Source organism: Nipponia nippon, unplaced genomic scaffold (genome assembly GCF_047370975.1).
Source record: "Nipponia nippon isolate SJK-2023a ecotype South Korea unplaced genomic scaffold, ASM4737097v1 scaffold_3, whole genome shotgun sequence".
Lineage (NCBI taxonomy): Eukaryota > Metazoa > Chordata > Aves > Pelecaniformes > Threskiornithidae > Nipponia > Nipponia nippon.
Genome location: NW_028262347.1, coordinates 68,193,104 through 68,216,929, shown reverse-complemented (window position 1 = coordinate 68,216,929; position 23,826 = coordinate 68,193,104). Strand labels below are relative to the sequence as shown.

General features: G+C 39.0%; 1 protein-coding gene across 12 annotated transcripts in view; it reads right to left on the bottom strand.

Annotated features, from left to right (window-relative positions):
- WNK1 (WNK lysine deficient protein kinase 1) overlaps positions 1-23,826 on the bottom strand; it is a 108,666-nt gene that overhangs the window by 72,227 nt on the left and 12,613 nt on the right. For all 12 annotated transcript variants that reach the window (XM_087765054.1, XM_087765041.1, XM_087765042.1 and 9 more), the window contains exon 2: positions 5-177. In XM_087765054.1, coding sequence (XP_087621180.1) covers positions 5-177 — 173 coding nt within the window. The remainder of the gene's footprint in view (positions 1-4; positions 178-23,826) is intronic.

Genomic DNA, 23,826 nt, shown 5'->3' with positions numbered 1-23,826 from the left:
TTACGTTTTCAGTGTTCCAGATGTCATGAGTTCTGTCACAAGAACAATACACTTTTTTCCTTTGACTGTAGACTCCCAGGAATCATAGAACCTGACAATATTGGGATGCTGAAGCCCTTTCAGCATCCCAGCTTCCTCTTTAAATCTTTGTCGCTCTGACTTGGACAGCTTCCGATCCTAATGAAAAAGAAAAGGCACATCAGAAAGTTTTGCTTTATTTCTTACTCAGAGAATCAACAGCTTGAAAAACAGTTGGGTACGGTCAGTGAACAAGTAAGCACCAGTAGTTTTAAATGCCATTTTCTTTGCACTTACCCTTACATATTCTGTTTAGAAGACATTCTATTACAGTCTTTATTATTATATATTTTTCCTTACAATCTGATTTACTCTCAGAGGTAAGAATTATGAGTCTGTAGAGTATCTCCTCTTCCTGTTTCCTCCTTCCCTACTCTAATAAATTCAGTCATTGCCTGACTTGAGGTGGAAGGGGTACATGATATCCTCAAATATTCAAGCGGTCAAGAGTAGACAAAATTGGATCATTTAAAGCATCCCTCTTAGGCTGCACATAATAATCTTTAGTTATTCCTATGTGTATAACATCCAGACCACTGGTAACAGACTGGATTAAGCCTCCATATAGGGGGTAGAGCATCAAACCTCTGTAACATATAGTATGTACTTCAACTGTAGAAGAACAAGCACGAGTTGGATTTTCTTTGATTAAAAGCATGAGCCCATGATTAAGCAAGTTTCCTGTAGTCTAGCATCAAGGAAAACAAAAACAACTCACTAGAGACAGAAAGCAATCTTTTGGCCAGAGACAGGTCATGAAAAAGCATTCCTGGACAATACTGTTGTATCTACCAACAACTGGCCATCTGACATCGTCAAGACTCTGAGAAGCTATTACCAGAATAAGCTGCACATCTCAAGAGAAAACAGTCTCCTTGCATCATTCAGTGTTGTCAGCTTACCAATGCACTAGTCACACCACTCAGACTGATCGACTGACATAAATTGGACCCATACGCAGTTTGTATTCAAAAAAATCATTTCAGGACATACTTAAAGCCCAGAATCTTAGATGCATTGTTTCTAACAGTTATTTAGGAATAACCAGTGACCTCTTTGTCAAATCTGAGTAAAAATTTTAAGTCACTTCATTCCATATTTCCTTTTCAATTAAAAGGAAATAATAAAAACATGCAGGGTTTACTTACACTGCTCACAACCTCCTGTTGTTCTCCAGGCAGTAATCCCTCTTCCTTTCCTTACAGGTAATGTGTTTTCTCAATACCATTCAGCCATGAATAATATCTAAACCATCCTATATTCACTTAGATCATTAACTTTTGCTTAAGAGGTTCACAGAGTGTCTTTGGGCATGGACACACTTAATTTCCACATGAAGCTCCAATTTTCAGAAGTATAAGTATTCCAGGTGAAAGTTTGAAAACAGGTTTGAAATTACCTCCGGGATCAGTATCGGTGCCTACAAATATCAATCACACATATTTTTTACAGTTCTTAAGAAGATGCTAAATTCTTAAGCCTTGCAAATTCAGTCTATAGACATCAAAAGCATTCAATCCTGCAACTATTCCACTCTGCAGAAATTAGCACTACCACCTCTTCTCACTCCTTGATAAGCATGCTTGCACACGCAAATTTCGATAGAACATGTTTGCAGAAACATGCAAACGTTTAAGTATTCATGTCTGCTTCGGTGTTGTTTGTTTGTTTTTTAATATGGAAGTAATACTTCCATTTGAGCTATCTTACCCATCTAATAGCTTTCCTTTCATTACAATAAACAGGGCAGCACAAGTTCTGTTCAAAACCAGTTAATCATGACTGCTACACCCAGTTGATACAGGAAAGCGGTGAGCTGCAATAGGTACATCAGTCAACAGACCATACACACATGCTTCTAAGAAACACCCAATGCTTCAAGCAATACAAAAACCACAATAACAATCATTCTTACAGTAAAATAAAGCAGAGTATTTTCAGCCTCTGCACTTGATCCACATAATCTACATTTTAAAACTAGTATATAGCTGCAAATCCAATTTTTATATATGGTAATTATAAAAACAAGGCTGCAACAATTACTTTTATATCACTTTTAAATTTAGCTATGTAATATGAACACCTGCATTTGTTTTCGTCCAAAACCTAGATTTTAGATATACATTTGGATTAAATTTCCTTTATTTTGTGCATTCTAACAAGTTATCTACCACAAACACTACTAACCAGTTTTAGACTACACTTGACATTAAGTTCTCATCTTAATCTATGTAAACCTAATCTCCCTTAAGGGCCTTATTCAGTTTTCCCTACCACTGTACCAGGAGCCCCAAATAGAAACTAACAAGTGCTAATCACTCTTATCAATGAACAGACTCTTAACAGGCATGCATATTTTGACTCATTTCTCTTTCTGGTCACATCAATGGTAGCACCGTGTTCCTGCAAACATATCTGTGACGTTTAATACAGACACTCAACACTTCAGTGCTGAAAAAGAAACCACACCAAGACAGTGACAATATACTAAGTAATTCAACACTTCTTTGAAAGCCACAGTCCCCTAATGATCTGGGACAAGTTTGGACACAAACACAGCCCAATGAATTTCACCCAGGGAGGACAGCTATGTTTTTGCAACCAAGGAAACATCCTACCCTTCAGTAGCATACTGCAGCAGCAAAAGTGAACATTAAACAGAGCTGTAAGAAAAAGACAGAGAGGCACTTGTTTCATAAGACTAGCAATGCATGCTACCTTTAACTACCCTCATTTCCTTGGATACGCAACCCATACACTCACCCATAACAGTTATTTATATTCTTTCCCTAAAGGAACACTAATGCTAGGTAACACAAAAGGGTGAATATAATTTTTAAAAACCCCGCAACCCTAGCATTCAGGAAAATATTAAATCGCATGTACAATTATACCAACAAAATGAGTCTGTGTACACAATTACTGGTTATACTTGTACAAACTGTATTCTAATGCAACCTGTAAATAGTTAGCCTAGAGGCTAACATGCGATTTAAAAATGACAAGTACGCTTTCAAAACTTGAGTATTCCATACACCAGAGCGTTAAAACATATTAGACAGTAGGATCTCCCAGACTGCATAGAGATGGACTAGAACAAAGCCCATCCCAAATACTACATTTTGGCATCCTTTGAGCTGTTAGTATGGGCAAATGTGACAAATTTATGCTCTTTCTATGCAATTTAAGCAGCTGCAGCTAATAAAATATTGAGATAAGCAAGAAAATAGTGCACCATATGTAATTTGGGAGACTGAGAAATGGTGCTACCAGCCACGTTAGGTATGAATACTTGGGGAAAGGCAAGGGAATGAGAACATCTTGGTATCACACGAAGTCCACACACAAAGCTGCTGTACAGCCGAGCTGTAGCAGAGAGAAAGAAGCCATCATCACTTAATGAGAATTTAAAAGAGCATTTTTCAAGAACTTGGGAAGGGGCCAGCTTTCACAATCCTCAGTTATAAGCGTATACTCTAAGAGACTCAAAAGCCCAGATGTGTCTTTCCAACAAGGCAGCTACTTGGGGCAATACTCAGATTCCACTGTGGCCTTTGAGCAGGAATGCAAGACCCTCAGCTCTATCGCCACCTCTAAAGAGGTAGCAAAAAGTCTGTGGCATGTAATTCAAAATAAGCACTCCGTTTGATTAAATTATCACAAGGGTGAATCAAATAAGCAGATCTATCCTCTGCAGCCTTTTTCCTGTAACTCACAGTCTAAATAGGTATATAGATAGATCATTTCAGCATGTATTTGCTGTTTTCATCTGGAAGCAAAAAATAGAGTTTTCGCAACTTCACATTCCAGTATCACAAAGCATAAACAAATTTAATGGTTTTTGATTTTTATTTTATTTTTAAAAACAAGCAGCAAGAAACTAAACAAAATAGAAAGGCACATGGGATGCTTTTCCACAAGCCTGGGAAACTTGAACAATTTTATAAAGAAACCACCACTTTAAGAACAGTTAATAATATATAGCTTGATATCCTATCCTTCAAAGACCAATTTGTTCTGGAATTCCTACTAAGAAAATTAAAAAATGGACACCCTCCCTCCTCCCCCACTCTTTCTTGTTTTACCATAACGAAGCAACCTTAGGCAGACAAGACAAAGGCCTAAGTCTAGAAGTTAGCAAATCACATTCTTGTATCTCAGTTAGCACATGCTGAACAGATATAGCCAAATATTTCAAAATATACAAAGCTGTCCCACTGTAGGAGAACTTCCTTCCTAAAATGGATTTAACTATCCTATAAAATGGCCAGCATTGTTCTTCCTGAACTGATAGCTTCCCGGGAGGACTTAAGTGTCACATCCCAATCACTGGGCTGCCCTTCGAACAAACTGAAACAGATGCATCAAGCCCACTCTGTTCATTTCATTCATTCCTTTCCACCTACATTAAATTGTTTTGACAAGCCAGGACAAACAGCAAGGCTTCCCAGCACATGACCCGCGGTTCTGCAGTGCCAGGGGCCTGAACAGAGACAGGCAGCAAGTGAAACAATTGTTCAGCTCAGAACGATTCAATAACCTTTTCTTGGCTCTTTCCATTTATCCGTGTACTTCCCCTCTGATTTCTTTTGGTCAGGAAAGAGCTATCAGAGGTGTTTACATTATTCAGTGTAAAACAGAGATCTTGGTCATTCATGATAAACCAGGTACAGGCTTACTCTTTCACCAATGTACTTAATTTACAGGAGCATGAATTACACACAGAACTGTTACTACCTTCTTTCTATCCCTGTACCTAGGTGTCTTATATAAATGCAAAAAAAAACAATCCAAAACCAAAACAACTCCTCACCCCCAAGATTAGCTATTCTACCGAGCCACAAAAAACAAAAGGTCACCAGCAAAAAATGCCTGTATTCCTTTGGTGATTTTTTTCAGCCAAGGCTTAGTATCTATTCAGCATCCTTAACGAGGAAGGAAAATACATTTCTGGCACCTAAATTAATCTTAAATTTCAAGTGGGTTGCTCACATAGCCATTGCGTCTGAGTAATTTCTCATACGTTTTCCTTTCTAACTTTCCACAGTCCTTCTGAGTTCTGTCCTATTAACATCGTGACAAGAAATCACACATCTGCAAAGCACATCACACTACCACAAGCAGTTGCAGAACCTGGCTCAGACACCTGAAGTAGCAGGAGAGCCACCTTAGCAAGGCACTCTACTCTGCTCAGTCCATTTGAGTCTGTTCTTCAGGCTGAGCTCAACTAAGGGTCTCGCCTCCGCTGTCCATTTTGACTAACTGACACCAAATGGCCTGAGCTAAATTCTAGGACAATTCAGCTGACATTAAACGGACACAGTTATGCAGAAGAGCCACGCTGCACTTCACTCCCAAACACATGCTACAGGATACCAAGCAAGTGGATAACAAGAGAAATACTCCACATGGAAGGAACTAGACCTGCTAACTCATCCTATACGTCCTCAAAGGTGATTCTCTGTTTCTTTACAGTACAATTAACATAGTCAAAGTGCCAGGGAACCTTTATGCACAACAGAATAAACCTGACCCAGAAATCTTTCCATGGTCTCCATCTCCTGCAAATAAGTAGACTCACAGGTGACAGAGGTCAACTTTAAACTGGATTTAAAAAAAAAAAAGCTCAGCGTGTGAGCTGCTACACATAGAGGGCTGTTCCCTCTTCCACAGTATTAGGAAGATAATCAATAAAGAGGAAATAAAGACTGGACACTTTGCATACTACAGACAGGTTTTACTAGCTTTCTGCATATTCTACCACTAGATCCAGAAATTCTACGTAGCTATATTGCAGGGACAGTTAGTGGGTGGTTGTGTTTGGTTTTTTTAAACTACGCTAAAGCAACACTTGGTAGCTTTTATCCAAAGAGATGCACTAGTAAGCACACTAGAAAAATTAGTAGCAATGAACTGTCTTCAAGTGGTGTGATCTGAAAATGTACAGCCATGACAGACTTCAAAGTGCTGTTGAATTATAGATTGTCTGAATCACTACCAAGGTAAATTATCTATCTGTGCTGAGGTTACACCAAACAGCATTTTATCAAGCTTTCCAAATATCTGAAAATTTGAGGGGAAGACACTGCTGCTCCCAGCCTATTATTCAGGGGAAGAAGTAGTATACAGAAGAGACAAATGTTCTTCTGTGTGCATTTCTGCAGCATATGAGAAAGGCTTTGCAAGCCTTTTAGGCAAGGTTAATGAGGGGTCATAAGAGGAGAAGCTAGCAAGACTGCACTCTGATATTCAGCACTGTTAATGGAACTGAGGCTTTGTGGGCCACAGTGTTCTCATCCTGAAAAAATCTAGCAGTTAAGAGGAAAAATGAGCACAGTGACCATTAAGCTAGATTAACAAAATATCAACAAAGAATCCACTGAGCTCAAAAATCATCCAGCGTTACACAGTTGGTACCTAGAAATGGAAGTCTCAGTGCATAACAACTGCATCTACTTTCTCTGTCAACACATAAACCACTTCAGGCTTTCCAGTGTTAAAGACTAGACAGAAAAAAGGAAGGGAGGGGGAAGAGACTGTTCAAAATGCATCCCTGTACCGCAACAGACGTGGAAATTGATCAAGGATCTGCACAGATCCTTCCACCAGTATACCTTTCAACAAACCACTGAACACAAAAAACTGATTAAATGGAGCTGAACAGCTGCTGTTCCAAAAGTATGCATGCAAAGGGCTTTTTTTCATTTGACAGTAGTGTTTCTCAAACACTCAGAGCATTCGAGCATCCTGCCCAAAAGCTTAATTGTATAATACAATGTTTGTAGAGTTACATAAACCCTTAGCTAACCACAGAGTTAGGAATCAGGTCTGCACACCTAATGGAAGACATTCAGTCTTCAGACAACTCCTGCTTCACGCATGCTTCTTGCTACAGCTCACCTACCTTCCAACAGCCCAGCCTTTCACGGGCCAATCTCTACACAAGAATGTAGGGGTTGATTCTGAAATTCGCACTTGATAATTTGGGGGCTCTCAGCACACTGGGGAAGATCATCAGTTGCCAAGATTGCCAGCTGCTCAGTAAAAAGAGTTTAGAAAAAGCAATACATTAAAACTGTGGCTACTGCGGACAGCAAATGCCAGATTAGGATACGCTGAAGTAGTACACAAGAAGTCACTAGATCAAGAGTTGCCAGAACAAAGCTGTCAATGCTCCCAGGCTGCACTCCACACACGTATGGAGTAATCTATTAAAACAGACTGCCTTACTACACACTGTTTGTTCTTTAGATAAATTAAGTATTATTTCTCCCCCCAAAAAATACATGCATTAGCCAAAAGATAAGCTAAAAAAAAAAAAAAAAAGACCAAACCAAAAAGCTACTTGCCAAAGGCAAGAAGAAGAAAAAAAAAAAAAAAAAAAAAGAAGTGAGGCTTCCTTGCCATACAGCTGCAATGCCCCTAGCTTTTAGAAGGCTAGGTATCTCCCAACCTTTAAATTCCTTAACTATCCCTCCCAGGTCATATGCTCCCAGAAACAGCTCTGCAAAGACTTCTAGAAAGTTTTTAGGAAGAAAGGGTTTGGTTGCTTGCTACCTCAGTGTTGCTTCCTTATCCACACTTAGGGAATTCAGAAATCAAGATCAGTCTCTGCAACTGCATAAAGTCATATGGTTTGGGGGAAGGGAAGAACATAACACACGCACACTGTTCTTCGCACTAGGCTGCAGAGTCCCAAAACAATGACTTGCAATGGAAGAAAAGCAGGTAATCATATCAATATAGAAGAAACAGTAAGTGAATCTGAGGATCTCAGTATTCCTGCATTCCAGATGCCGGTAACCAGTTCTTAAAATCATAGAATCATTTAGGTTGGAAAGAACCTTTAAGATCATAGAGTCCAACCATAAACCTAACACTGCCAAGTCCACAACTAAACCATGTCCCTAAGCACCACATCCACACATATTCTAAATACCTTCCAGGGATGGGGACTCAACCACTTCCCTGGGCAGCCTGTGCCAGTGCCTGACTACCCTTTCGGTGAAGAAATTTTTCCTAATATCCAATCTAAACCTCCCCTGGCACAACCTGAGGCTGTTTCCTCTTGTCCTATCACTTGTTACTTGGGAGAAGAGACTGACCCCCACCTCGCTACAACCTCCTTTCAGGTAGTTGTAGAGAGCGATAAGGTCTCCCCTCAGCCTCCTCTTCTCCAGGCTGAACAACCCCAGCTCCCTCAGCCGCTCCTCATAAGACTTGTGCTCTAGACCCTTCACCAGCTTCGCTGCCCTTCTTTGCACACGCTCCAGCACCTCGATGTCCTTCTTGTAGTGAGGGGCCCAAAACTTTTCAGTCCCTTTCTTCCTCATCTTAGTTTCAAGATAGAAGACAAAGTTCCTGAGGATGGGTACTGGAATGAAACACAATGCCAAGTTAACGCTTACTTACTGAAAGTACAATTTCACATTGCTGCTTGGCAAGTCTCCACATGAAGAATCAATTTTATATAAGCTATAGACAGTCTTCATGGAGCATGCAAAAAACCTTGGGAACACTAAAGTATAATATACATATCTAACACAATGGAAAAGAGTAGGCTTAAAACAGTTATCTATTATACCTTGTAAAGTTCCTGATTAAGGGTAAGTATTTTTTTGTAGGCTTACTCTTATACAAGGTATTCAAAATGCTTTAAGTTTCAGGAAAGTACACAAGTAGTCGACCTAAGTGAAAGGTTGAGGGATTATTCGCGTTAATTGTACAGTTCCCTGGTAAAAAGCATCTACGTGTACATTCTCTTCTGTATTTTCATTTCTGGCATTTCAATGCACAATAACAGTAGCATGGACAAAATTCATTAGAATATGCAGTTAGTTTGTTAAAAACATACCAAAAATGAAAACTGCTTCTTGTCCTTTCTCTTACCATTGATACAGGTAAGCGATACAGCAAATGCATGCAACTTTATTGCTGCTGCTCAAAGGTCAGAATTAAAGAAACAAATTATACATATCTTGACAGAGATGGTACTTGGGTAAACTGATGGCGGGAGGAAGAAGAGGAGGGAAATGAAACTCTCAGTGATCAGACAGAAGAGGAACAGACAGAAGCCTTCATCAGTCAGGATTTAGTCTGAAGAAGTCAATTATACATATCCTGAAAGAACTGATACTTGAGTAAGCTTCAGAAAATAAGAAATACAACTTTGTTTTAACATGGAAGGGGGAGTATCTGCAACGAAAGCCTATGTATGTGACTGAAAGATACTGGCACCACTCCCCATTTTATCCTGCAATTGTTTGTCAGTTTTGATGAAGCTATGATTCATCACCACAGGGGACGGGGGCAGAACACCACCAGTAATTATATTCCTCTGATGTGGTCACTTCCCACTCTTACATATGCAGTAGCACCTGTGCCAGCAGTAGTAGTAGCAGCATCTAAGACACCTGGTGGCAGCAATGTCATAGACTTAACCTATGCTTGAAGAGACATCCTCAAAATCTCCTGATAACAGAAGAGGCATCAGATGAAGTTTGTACTTTCTCGCACCAAGTTCTAGCATCATTAAACACAACTGACCTGTAACTAGTCACAGTTATACGGTCCTTCCAGGTCTTTAGCTAGAAAAAAGAAAGTTGGCTAAATCCTCAAGTTTCCAGGATCCCATAATTCATGAGAACATTCAGAACAAGTCTACTGCTAATATTGCTACTGCTGTACAGGAAATACGCAGTAAGGAATAACCAGAGCACACAAAGATGCTTTAAAAAAAGCAAAGTTAGGAACACTGCATCGGAGATGAGCTCACTAACTTGGTGAGATACGAAGCCATTCTGCCTCACTTCCTCACATTGAACAAATGGCAGAAGTGGGATCAGACGCGTAAGGAGCATGCAAATACAACGCACATCATGAACACAGCAGAAGAAAAACACTTTTGTTTCTCTTCAGGACAACAATAAATCAGAATGTTTCCTCTATGTAAGGTCACAAGAAATCTTAAAGTATGACTCCCAATAACAAAGTTTATCTTCTGTTACAGCAGCACTGTGGGAATTTTTTTTTCAGCAATGCCAAAGATGACTACACTGCTACACTAGTGCACTTCAGTACCATGAGCAACACTAGATGGAAGGCTCATGCCCAGTGCTCAGAGACGGACAGATGCAAGCATGCTGCTTAGAGACCGTGACAGCTAGCTATATCTCAAGTCCCTCTTGAAAAGACAATGACAGAGAAGAGAACCTGTACAACTCCAAAAGGGCTGGAATAGTCTGTCTGGCTGACAGGCTTCCAAAGAATTCAGCCAGTGTAGATTTTGAGGTTTAGATTTTCCACTTAAATTTTAAGAAGCATGAATATGACGTACCTGGCAGTAAAGCACCTCGCTTTTCCCAGGAAAATCAAACATCAGCAAAGTTATACCACCTATGAGTCTCTATTGGATTACTAGCTTGTTTTCCAGAGCTGTGTTGTGTATGAATATACACATTAATACAAGTCTATACTACTCCTTTCCCCACTCCCTCACATCAGCACAAACACTCATAGGCAAAGCAAGTAGGCCAAACTGAAGAACTGAACCAAATGCCACTTATGCAGAAAACAATGACTAAGACTAATCAGTACATTGCCTAATACCACAATTTCCTTTGGGGAACTTGCACTCTTCAGAATACAGCCATAAAAACTATACAGCAGCTTCAGAGTAAATTAAGAACTATACTTATACTTTATCGAACCAATTATATGTTCTTCTTTGCTCTCCACACAACTAGTAAGAGAAAAATTTTAAACAGTAGATATGAAACCTATGGCTTAGACATTATCTCCTCTGGAATCTCTTAGGTCCTCAGGAATCTGGTCTAAGAATGGCACGCAACTGTTTAGGCTTCAGTCATTTCTATTCTAGGGTTGCTCTAGGCAGCATTTGTGTTTCCTTACACAGAAGTCTGGAAAAAAAGATGGCTAAAAGTTTTATTCAATTTATTAACCCTGAGAGGCTGAACATAAGGGACAGGAATCAAAATGCTGGGCTGTACAAAAATAATCAGTATTAGAACAGAGAGCTCATCTATTTATTTTCACTTTAAAATTGCTATTTGATCCATGGAAGATAAATAGATAAGCTTGCTATCTGATACCAGTTCACAATAAGGCTTCTGTTTGTTACATACAGCTTATTGCAGAATTGAAGTGCTAGCTGAACTGAATTCTTGATGAGCTATTAACCAGCTGGACCATCTTGTCACTTGGCTCAAATGCCTCATTAAAAGTTTTGAAGCTCACATCAGTTCTCATTTTGCACTGAATTGATTGCTTTGTCAGCGACAAGGAAGGTACATCCAATCATCTCAGTTTAATTTTACTATGAAAATCCAATTCTCCATTCAGGGGGTGACAATGCTGCAGGAAAAAAGCCTCCTCCACAATCCATTCTGGTTACCTTACAGATCTATTAACTCACTGCATCAAAAGAGCAACTGTAGCTCTTTGTTTCCCATATTTTTGTAGGACCGTCAGAGTCCTTTTATGAGTAGGTACATGTCTAGAACATTAGGGTGAACCCTTAACAGATTCTGATGAAGGCAAATCAATTTAGAGAATCAAAAACATACTACAATTCTTCATCCTACATACTTCACAAAGCTATTGGCGAAAGGGGAGAGTTAGCTATATCCACTTTTCAGTATGCCGAAAAGTTGCATCAATATGCTGGTTGGAAACCATGCAGAAGTGTCAAGATGACTCCCGAGATTTATGGATAACGATCAAGTAGGAGGTACACGAGAACTAGTAATGTTCTTGCGCCTCTGACTAGTTCCCTTGCAAAAATTCCAGCATAAAGCCTGGAGGCAATAAACTTAAATTGTCTACACAAGTGTTTAAGCAGCAGTCCCTGCAAGGCTGCCCGCTGCGTTCCTCCAGTTGTAAAATGAACTCACATCAGCCTACTGTACATGTTAGCTTCATGTTTACATACAACATCGGTACATATATTGCATATGCAGCCCGATTATGCTAGAGGAGTTACTCTTCCCAGCTTTGCTGCTTTTTCTGCAAACACATTCAAAAAAAGTACTTCATTTAATTTACAAAATTGTGGATTACTATCAGTTATGACAGGATGACATACAAAGTGTAGGCCAAGTACTAGCAGCCAACAGAAAATCCTTACAATAATCACTAGAGAACTCCATGCTAGACATCTCTCATTCCGAGACAGATCTCTCATTCAGTGATCCTTCAAGGATTCATCATAAACCCCCTGAATAATTGCCAGGTGTTCTGCATGTTCCCGCAAGATAGACGAAATCAAAAAGGGATCTTAGGTAGTGAAGGACTAAAGAGTTCCAGAAACAGGAAGTTTTATGGGGTGACCAAAATCTGCATTCCAGATGAGGTCTCAGGAATACCTTGAATAAATACTAGTATTAGCACTAGCATTTCACAAACATGAAAGTCCTAAAACATGTTGGAGGAGCACTTTATTTTTTTAAGCCTCACTGCATCAATGATGCAGTCTTCCTGTGAACTACCAGAATGCCCATCTTCATCTCAGGCTTGTCATAAAGGGAAGCAGTAATAACTTTTCCATGCTTACCTGACAGGTTGGCTTACAAAATCCCGTTCTTGCATCACTTGCGTGTTTATCATAGACTTCCACAATGATACCATATACATTAGAGACACCTATGTTTACAACACACCATCTACATCTTCCTTGGCAAACACCATACAAGATGTAGATCTAAAAAGCTATTCACAAAGTCAGAAATATTTCAGACAATATCAAATGTACCACTAGTATGTAAATTTAAAAATAGGCACATTATCTTTCACAGAGCAAGGAAATTGAACATAGCTGAGTCAGGAGAAAGAAAACACTCAAATATTTAACAGTAGGCAAGTGGTAGGATGAACAACTATGAATACTGGCATGATGAAGCATACTCTGCATCCAGAAGCATAATTGGCTTTACAATTCAACCCTGAATAATTTTAAAATTAGTTAAAATATAAGAGAAAGCATAGCATAATTGAAATGCAGATGGAGGGACCAGTCAGATCCTATTATCTAAAGCAACACAAGATACAATATGTAAAAACAGCAAGTGTTTTGCTGTACATTAAATCAAGGTAATAATATGCACATCTTGAACATAAAAGGACTAGGTTTATAGAAGTTGGAAAAAAAAAAACCAAACAAACCACAACCTTAAGTGTTGGATTGACCTGCAAGAAAAGGCTTTGACAACTAAAATTTAGTGTTGTAAGACAGCTGAGATGAAAGATTATCAACAGAGTAATCTCCAAGGTGATTCAAAGCAGACAGCTAGGGAAAAGTGCTAGAGGAAGTTTAAGATTAATATTCAGGAATTTTTCCTTGGAATTTGGAGACTACATATGGTAGTACTACCATTGGCAAGGCTATTCTGTATTAAACTAAGGGGTTTTCTGAAGAATACTACTTGGAATATCCTGCACTGACAGAAGACCAACCATGACCTAGAAGACCTCAGATACTCACCACAACCTATCTATGAATCAGCTATTCAAACTGCTACAGCTTATCCAAATGTTTCTCATTACTTTGTGTTTTAGTCACATACTGTCTGTCCTTGGTCTGGTGCAGCTTTATTTCAATTGTTTGAACAGGAACATGGAACAAATTTCTTGAAGATAAACTATAATGACTGAGGATATCATGGTCCAAAGGCTCTACCTTAAATGGGTTATCACAACCTGTGAACAGGCTTCCTTGTTTTCAATTTACCTCCTACTCTATCACACTGAAGAACTCTACCTGCCGCTCAAAATTAATTTTAGTTGTGAACTAAAGTGCATCATCCAAAAAAAGTTAAAAATATTCAAATACTCTTTCCATACAGTGAAATATCTGATGTTCTGTGCATCATATACCAAAACTATTAATCACGTTTAACATTGAAAAAGTTTCCTTAGCCAAAAAGTTATCTGAAAACATTTTTAGCACCACAGCTCCATCTGAAACACGCTCTTACACGTTCAGCAAGTCTGCATACACAAGAAGCCACGGAAGCTGGAATTCAAATGAAAGTGGCTTGTCAGAAAAGCTGCACAAGTGTTCTGGTACTACATCCCTTGCTTCAGTGGCAATAACTACATTTCTGTGGGGATAAGAGTGGGTAAGTAGATTTGAGACATTCCGTATCTCTGTTTAAATTAAATTCCTTGCCCTACCACACAACCCCAAATAACATGCCAGTAAAACAATTTTAATTAAGCTAAAGACAGTATAATAAGATAATAGACACTCAGACCTGGTTTTAGTCTCAAATCCACTAGTTACTACTTTAACAAATACACAGGCTTACTCTTGCTAGAAAGGTCAGTCAAGAATTATCCTTCCCCACTCTTGAGACCCCTTTTTTACAGGCAGAGAAAGGACCCAGATAGATCTCTGGACAAATACCTAACAGAGCAGCCATATTCATTTTCAGAATAGGAGCCTTCTGTCCAACTACCAGGCAACAGGATGTGAGTAGAAGCAGGACGAAGTCCATATAAGCAGCAGTCTGGAAGCACCTGAGAATCAGTTCCTTTGTCCATCCTCTGTTGCCACTCCCACATTTTCTTCAATTAACTCGGAAACAAAGTGCCAAGATAAACTTACCAATCAAAACTCTAATGTTTGAATGCTTAGCATCTAGAGATATTGATGAACCTCACCAATTCCTTCTGAAGAGTTTCAGGTAGCTCTAATTTTTTCTCCTGAAGACCCTACCACTACCATATAAAATAATTTTTTCCAATGGATGGCTATGATCCAAATATGGAACTCAGTACCTTCAATGGACAGCTGTGTCAAATAGTCTCTTGGGAGTCCAATTCTAAGACCTCTTTTGCTAGGGGATCAAAAGGTGGAAGCGTCATTAGATAGTTTTAAATCGTCAAAAAAACAAGAAAGTTCTTAAGACAGTTTTGTTGTTACTACCACAGGGTTTTGTGCTTAGAACTTCAAGTTTCTTAGTTTGGGCCACAAAACTGAATTACAAAAAAGGAGGCAAAGAGGGAAGATAAGTACTTTATCTACTCCTCATTTTCTAATTGTTTACCAAAAACAAGGGCCAAGCATAAGCACCTGCTGCTGCAGCACCTCAGAAATATTGGAAATGGGTTTCAGTAGCCAGCAATAATATTAGGGTACAGAGTAGCAAGTTTTAAAACTCAAAATTTATTATTAACTACATCAGCATTGATACTTAACAGCCTGCAATTGTGAAAGTGGGACAAGACCAACAGGCTGTCCAATAAGCAGGAGCTGGGCAGACGAATCACAGTCTCACAGTTACAGTCCTATCTTCAAAGCTGTTAGCAGGCTGAAAAATTTATGAACAGGCTTCTTCAGAATGAGTTGCAACTTATCTGTCCATCAGAAACAGACATTCCCCCTTGTGATTTCACTTTGCAAGTAATAAAATCCAGACTGCATTGCAAACAAAGAACTGCAGTTCCCCTTCCCCCCCCCCCCCCCCCCCCCGCTTGCTCTTGCCCTGAGCACTTTGGCTACAGAGGCTGCTAGTTTTTTGATGCTATTTTAATCTCTCCTATGCTTCCAACACATGTTGAATCTCACAGAAACTTTCTTGCGATTTGTTATTTCAAAGTATGCTTCCTCAGCTAGACCTGGTCCATACTTAAGTCACCTTCTGTTGAAGGTTCACATAACTGATCGGTTTGGCTCTACATCTGCAGAACTAATTAATGCTCAATACAAGCCAGCCAAACCGAGATAGCCTGAGCGCTTTCAACATACTAAATTGCTGACTCAGTCCAAACGACTCCATTTCAGAATTAGTCACACATCTAAGGGTGTAAGGTAGAAACTGAAATTTGTGCCACTATGAACTCTTCTTATCTCAACCGACCTCAGTATGCTTGTTTCTAAATAAGGACTTCACATGAGATCTATTGGCAGTGATCAGCTTTGTAGAAATAGGATGCTTTTCTCCAAAATTCATGTCCTTTCCGAAGACAAACAGTGGAATGGGATAGTACCATAAGAACATGGTGAAATCTTAAGACCATAGAAGAGACTACGGCTACAAGTATCCAGAATTTCATTTTTAAAAACGGAGGGAACAATTTCCAGGTAATCCAAGGGATAACTGCCTCCTCCTATTATAAACTTCTGCCCACCCTTCCTTCCAAAGCACTTTCAAGTTTCCACTTTCCAGGAGGGACAAACAACATTAGACATAGCACAGACCTGGCTCTGAGCTAATTAAAAAGGAATTCCCATACAATGTGCTAGATATTAAACACCAGAACAAAACTAAAAGCAGTCAAGTACTACTCTGATTATAGCTATGTTTAGACTGTTTATATTTTTTGCACTTGTTTCATTTACATACATTTCTTTGGGCTTTTATTTTTCCCCTCCTTCTGCACGATCATGACTACTATCATTAAAAAAACCACAAACATTTCTTTAACTCCGCAGTCTGTATAGCAATGGTGTTTGCTGGGGGCCCTATTTCACTTAAACCCTGAACATCAAGAGTCCAGTTTGACATGAAAAATCCAAGAAGTATTTAAAAGGCCAAACTGTAAGCATACAAACTCCTGTATTTTAAAATACATTAGACAGAAAAGGATAAAGATAATTGCCAAATCTAGTAAAAAATATATTCCATTCTATCCATATCATTTTTCCCTCAAGGCTTGTGGGAAAGCAAACAGATTTTTGACAAGGGCATTTGCTTTTAAAATAATAAAAAAATTCACTTTGCAAAATGCAAATTTACTATAACTAAAGCCATTTGAGCAGTATATTTTCATAGATGTTTGCATCAGACTAACTAAAACATACCAGTACCAAAGCTAGTTCTCCATCATCTGAACACTGAGATTAATAGCTGCAAAGTCTGCTGCTTCTGCAAAAATAGAGGCTACTATTCCAGAAAAGATTTTCTACTTGAAAGCTTCAATTCCTATTCCTCCAGAGAAACTTATGTCCTGATGAAGCAAGCCATTTCTGAGGATATTAAACTTTACTAGCTTAAACAGTTGCAACACAAACAAGGGAACTGAATTATATTGTACAGCTTTCTATCTTGCATTCCCCATCTTGGGGGTTTAACTTGCACATGCTGTACAAAAAGTAATTATACATTTATACATAAAGCCAACACGCATTGTAATTTGAACAAGCTGCTTCATACAGCATCATATGGATGCTAACACGGACTACTGGCAGGCTAGAACATGGATCAAGTCTTTAGAGCTTAAAAAAGTAAGTCTAATCTAGAAAATGTCATTTATTTTAAAGCTTTATCATCTGAAAACTATTTACTTGGAAATACTTCCTCAGCGTAAATACAACCCACCTGTCTCTATACTGCTTTTAGGTCCCTGCTTCACAACTCTGAAGTACAAAAGCTTGGATGCAATGGATGCAACAAAGAAAGCGCTTTTGTCTGAAGCATTTGTACCATGTTGGCTGAAGCTTCTTAAAAAATTAAGGTCAAGACAGACACTTAGCTTGAAGACTTGCGGCCCAGGTGGTTAAGGTACACACCAGCTGGGCAACTGAAAACACGATCTTATGACAGGAATCAAACTTAAGTGGTGCTACCTAATGTATTAGTCACATGTGTCCTGGTAAAGGATTCAAAAGTAGATGACCACTATGTAAATATAGAGCATTGCCAACACATTTCTTCCAAAGACAGCTTGCAAAACTACAGACCATTACAGATCCAAACTCCAGAAAGTTACATACTTATGCTATAGAGCTGACCTCTCAATCTGCTTGATTGACCGTGCGGTCCAAAAAGTGCAGTAACTGAGTTCAGTAAGCAGCTGCCTAACACTGGGTGAGTGAATTTTAACCGTAATTTTAGGCACTGTCACCAAGTCTTACACTGAACATTCAAATACTAAATTGTTGTGTAGGATTTTTGCCAGCAATGCCTAGAGGGGCTGCAAAAGTAAGCAAGATGTCTCTTCATGTCACTTCACCCAAAGAACTTCTCAAAATGACTTCTCTTTTGCAACTTCATCTCACTGATACTATAATGCTTGGATTTTTAGTTACTCAGCATGAGAGCATACTCCTAGTGCTTTTAGAATAGTTACTGTAAAGAGCTAACAGCAACTATCGCTCCATTTGCAGATCCTTTTCTGAATAAAATCAGAAAACTATTAATGCTCCACAGGTTGCGTTTTCTAAAGCACAACACTTCAAATGTAACACATGAAGCTCAGTCCTTTGAACTACTGTTTAGTAACTCCAGAAGGTATTTTCTATCCGAAGCTCCACAGCTGCAATATCCAAATTAGATCCGCAAGTAATCCAGTGGGGTAAGTTCACTTCTTAGGAGAAGGTAAGCAGAAACAGCAAGATAGGAGACCACACAATATGCATCATCACCTTGACCCTCAGGATCAAAGAAAACCACACTTGACATCCACAACCTATAAGGCACAATAACCTAACATCGCCCCACATCAGTAACAACTATGGAAAGTAGCTGCAGTGCCACTCAAGTCTACTGGTAAGCCTCCTTCTGTCCTTAAGTTTCCTCTGCATCTCTCCTTTCAGGGAAAGTGGCATACTTGTCATGGAATAACCAGTTGGGTCCCTACAGTTAGCTTATACAATATCACTAGTGTTAGTCAGACATTGAATTAGAAGCCAAGATCCAAGACATATGAAACCAAGACTCCTCATCCAATCAAACTTTTTTTCATAGACACTCAGCAGGAATCAGGTAGGAACACTGAAGAAAACAAAAATCATGGCACATATTTCAATAGGAACAGGGGGGGAAAAAAGTGCTATTATTTGGAGTCTCTAAGTTATACCATCAGCAGTCATAGTCCTGTTAAGATACTCCAGGGTAATGTGGGCATGTGGGCTAGATACGAATAGTCTCTGCACTTCCACCATTCAGGAAGAACTAAAAACCAAACAATGCAATAGCCACAGATGCTTACAAAAAAGTGAAACTAAACTGATAAAAAGGCAAATTAATTCAGCTCGGTTTCCCCAATAAGACAGTCAACCCTTCTTATCTTTGATGAATGTGTCCCAAGATGTGATAAAGTGCATAGCACCACGACCTTTGATCTCTGCTTGACAGAAGTCATCATTCAAGGCTCAAGATATTTTGTTGTCCTACCACGTCTAACAGACTGTTCAAAACCCACAAAAGCAAGTATAGCTGTTACCCTAGCTGTCTATTTCCAAGCGCACACACTGATGACTCCCAGACCCTCAAACTGTCAACCTGACACTAAACTAGAAAATGGCCAATCAGATGAGGTTCCAGATGAAAGACTGGCACCAAAGCAAGAGATGACACACCACTATACAGCTGAAAAAACACCAACATTTATCCAAATGACTTTTAAAAATATATATCCATAAATGTCATCAGTATGTCAATGAAAAGTATGCTCTCGGTTCCCGTCATCTAGACCAGCTGTGTGGATTCAAACACATCAGAAGTTTTCACTGAAGGACATGTGCAATTCAAAGGCCAGAAAATCGTCATTAAAGGACTCCAGAACAGCTTCGGCCTCCCTAACTCCCACTAGACCCCTCAAACCTCTAGAACTGCGAAGCACCTCTTTCATACTGGCTGCAAGGGCTTCTATCCCACAGGCGCTGCAGTAGTGAATCCTACAAGCCAGAAGAAACCCATTTCTGAAACACAAAGTACCTGGAAGCAAAAGTTAGATCTATCAAAGCAACTCAATCAGACAATGTTTTGGGGTTTTGTTTTGGGTTTTTTTGGTGGGCTTTTTCTTTGGCGGGGGGGGGGGTGGGGGTGGGGGTGGGGGGTGGGGGGGTGGTTTTTTGTTGTTGTTGGGTGGTGCAGGTTTTTGTTTTGTGGGGGGTTTTTTTTTGGTTTGGTGGTTTGGGGTTTTGTTTTGGTTTGGTTTTGGGTTGGGTTTTTTTTTGAGGCCTGCAGAGACTAGGAGCAAGCAGTGTGGTCAACTGCATTTATTGTTCCATTGTCTAAAGTGTTAACCATAGACATTAAAAATATCTTAAGCACCCCTTTGAACTAAAAAGCTTTTTAGAGCAATGGGCACAAGTCCTCTCAAGGTTTAAGAAGCAGGTGGTTCAACTAAAACATGGCTAATGTCCCTGCTTTTTTGGGTTCTTTTTAGCATAAGTCTGTAGTTATTGCAAATTCGTTTTATTTCTAATTCAGTTTCAGTCCTATACACTGCAGTCTTCACTAGTCAAGACCTACAATCTTTTTTTATGTTAGTTTTCTGCAGAGAAGCTATTTTAAGTTAATGACCATGCCCATTCTCCCATTAAAGTGTTTTTTCAGTCATGTACTTAGCACTCAAGTTTTTTTATGGCACTTTGTTTCACATTATGCTCAGCAGCCCATGCAACACATTGCATTTTGCAAGCAAATAGCCAATGGCCATTGGCAGACTTCCACCCCCCCCTTTCTCAATATTATTGGAGTAAATCAAGGCTTATTTGCACATGGATGGCAACAAAAGCCCTCTGCAACCTGCAAAGTCAAGTTAACCCTCTTAATTATCAGTGTCAAGTAGATTTATTATGAATCTCATTACACTTGGTTCATTGTTAGCTAGGATCACATCGGGTATCTCAGCTTTTTTGCTAGAAATCCATATTGAAACACAGACTGAGGATTATCAACTGGCCAAAAGACCACTGGGTAATAGTCTGGATAAGTGTTCTTACCTAATAAAACTACAAAAGGAAAGGACACAATTAGAAGATTTCAGAGCAATCCTTTTCACTACTTTAGGAACAGCATCAGTAAAATCTAGCATCAGTGGCTGAAACATTATCATCAGCAGCATAAGAGGACTTCTGTAATTCTCTAGAAAAAGAATTATAACTTCACCTGAAAAAGGAATTTGCATTGAAGTGGTTCAACTTCATTCCTCCTTCTTTCAGTGAGTCTTAGACTGTTTTTAACAGTTTCATAGTACAGCTTTATTTCAAGTTAGAGTAATGCTTACAGCCCTCTAAACTAACAATTTGGTCACCAACTTGTGATCCCAGTGACTCCTGATAAACTCACAGCTGTTGGACTGAGTATTTATACATGAAACAACTGACGTATTTCCATCTGGTCTTCATGACAAGAGGATGACTATATAGAATGGCAAATCACTACTGCTTCCAAACAAAACTCAAAGAGGAAAGGGAAACTGCTGAGTTGGACTGCCCTTGACCCATGACAGACAGACAACTCAGCTGTCACTTATGTTTCAGTCATTTGAGAAGCAGCAGAAAGTATATCTGAAATGAGACATCCTATTCAGCTGAAGCTCAATCTAGTTCACTGATTTTTTTTTTCCCTTCCTGGAAAGAGATCTGGCTTGAGAAGAGGACGGGAGAAGGCAAGAGTATAAGGCAAATTCCCAAGAGAAACATAAGCACATTTCCATGGATAAGATTGATTTACCAGCTGGAAAATCTAAGTCTGGAAGAAGGCAGCTCCAGGAGTCAAAATTTAGATGCAGGTTTTAACCGTGCTCGTTATTCTCGCTACACAGGGTAGCTGAACACAGACGCAGATAGAAAACCTGCTTCATTCCAGAGTGCGGGGGGAGGGGAGGAAAAAAAAAAAAAAAATCCTTGTTTTGTCAGATGGCTTATACAGGGACCACAGGAGGATTCAGGAAGGCCAAAGTTAGAAAATAAAGCAAAAAAGCAACATTGGCAATGACTGATACAGTGTTTTGTTGAGGGGGAGGAATGAGAATACTTCCTGAACAGGTAAGAAGCAAGAACAATTACCATTCCCACACAGGAACAAGAAAAACAAAAGATACCATTTCCCTGCATATTATTGCCAGAGAAGATAAGGACAAAAGTCAAAGGGAAAGTGGAAAATAGTTTTCTACATCGTCAACCAACTCATTCTTTCCATTCTAAATTCCAACTCCAACTTCCTCAGATTTCATACTCCTCTTAAGTGACAAAATACACTTAAACGTCGCTATGCTTACAGCCTGCTGCTTTTTAACTGCACTCATCCACACTAACCTAGCTAACATAAATATCAGGTAATGATTCAACTGATAGGCATCAGTGATTTTAGATAGAGTAGTTGCGTTCCTTCAAATTCTACAAGTTTACCCAAACCGTGTGGTTTGTTGCAAAAAGTTAAAGATCAGAAGTTGAGCAACATATGCTCTCGGATGCGATACAACAGTAAAATCACACAACACAAGCATATTTAAGAAATTCAGTATTATCTTATAAGCTGCCACATTAGAAGCCACAACTGTTTTCTGACAGAGGTCAAACCACTGAAGAAATGTAGTGAAGCAAACCTTCAGTTAAACAATCCAGAACACCAACCAGCAATTTGCAATAATAGTAAATAACAGAGGCTACCACAAAAAGAATTTTGGGAGTTATTTTGCTGATGTTGAAGGTACAGCTAGCTACTTTAGCACAGCTGATCCTGGCATACTTCCTTTGGTTAGCCCAACTTAATCTAAAGCTACTTAAGCTTTCTTCACAAAACTGAACCATTTCTTTGCTTCACCATTTGAGATAATTACTGTTTGCACTAGTGTTATTTTTCAGACGGGGAAAAAAAGGGCTACCAGAGTTCTTGCAGATTCTTCTGAATCAGTTTATCAGCAACCTCAAATTCAAAACCCTATCACTTACATGGTTTAGAATCTAAGGATGCTTTCTCCCAGATGCCAAGGAATAATGGGATTTTACAGTGTGGGTTTATCAAGCAGAAACCACTTATAGCATAGGTACATTAGGAGTTTTCCCAACATCTCTACATTTGGGGTAGCAATTCTCTGCAAAGTTTCTCTCTCCCTTGTTCAACTCAACACTTTAGAGCTCTTCATCTATATATCTTAGAAAACAGATCCAGAAAGCCTTCTGGAACAGCTAGTCATCTACCACTAACTAGGCCACAGATGCTGGTTTGGGGTAGAACATAGAATCATTTAGGTTGGAAAAGACCTTTAAGATAACCAGGCCCAACCGTTAACCTAACACTGTCTCTCCAGTTCAAAAAAAAAGAAAAACACTCTTTCAAACACCTGAATTATGGTCACAAAGTTTTACCTTAGAGACAAAATGTGTAGGTTCACTATTACAAAATACTAGAAAACCCACAACAAATAGCAACAAAACATTCATCACTCCTGGCTGCTGCCCTTATACAGCTCAAAGTCTGAACACATGCATAAAATTACATGAACGTGTAAAGTAAGTTACACAAATATTTAATCCACAAATCTGTAAAAAACTGAGAAACTGAGGTATGTCAACAGTACATAGCTTATTCAATAAGATATTACTAAACTAAGCATACAAAGGGAGGTATTTTGGCAAAAAGCGGTGAAGAAATTGACAAACTTCAGTACAAGTATTATATTAATGATACTTTCATGAACGAGCCATTCATAGCAATGGGAAACTTTCAGAATCGATTCATTGTTTAAACTTGCCTGGTCCTCAAACTTTAAAATTCATGTCATGTACATCTTCAGAAACAATTTTTTTTGCTATTCCTCATCTTTGTCTTGTAAATGCCTTTTCAACTCTCAAAGTTCCTTAGAAGAAACCACTTAAGTCAACAGTAATTACAGATTTAAGAGTCTCCAACACCAATAAAGCAAACTTCAATTCTGTTTAGTTTTCTGGGATTCGCCCAAATTTAAGAAGTAAGATTTCATACTGGATGGGAGGAAGAAAAACTTTTTTTTTAACCCTAGTCCCAATATGTAGACAAGACAACTGGCTATTTT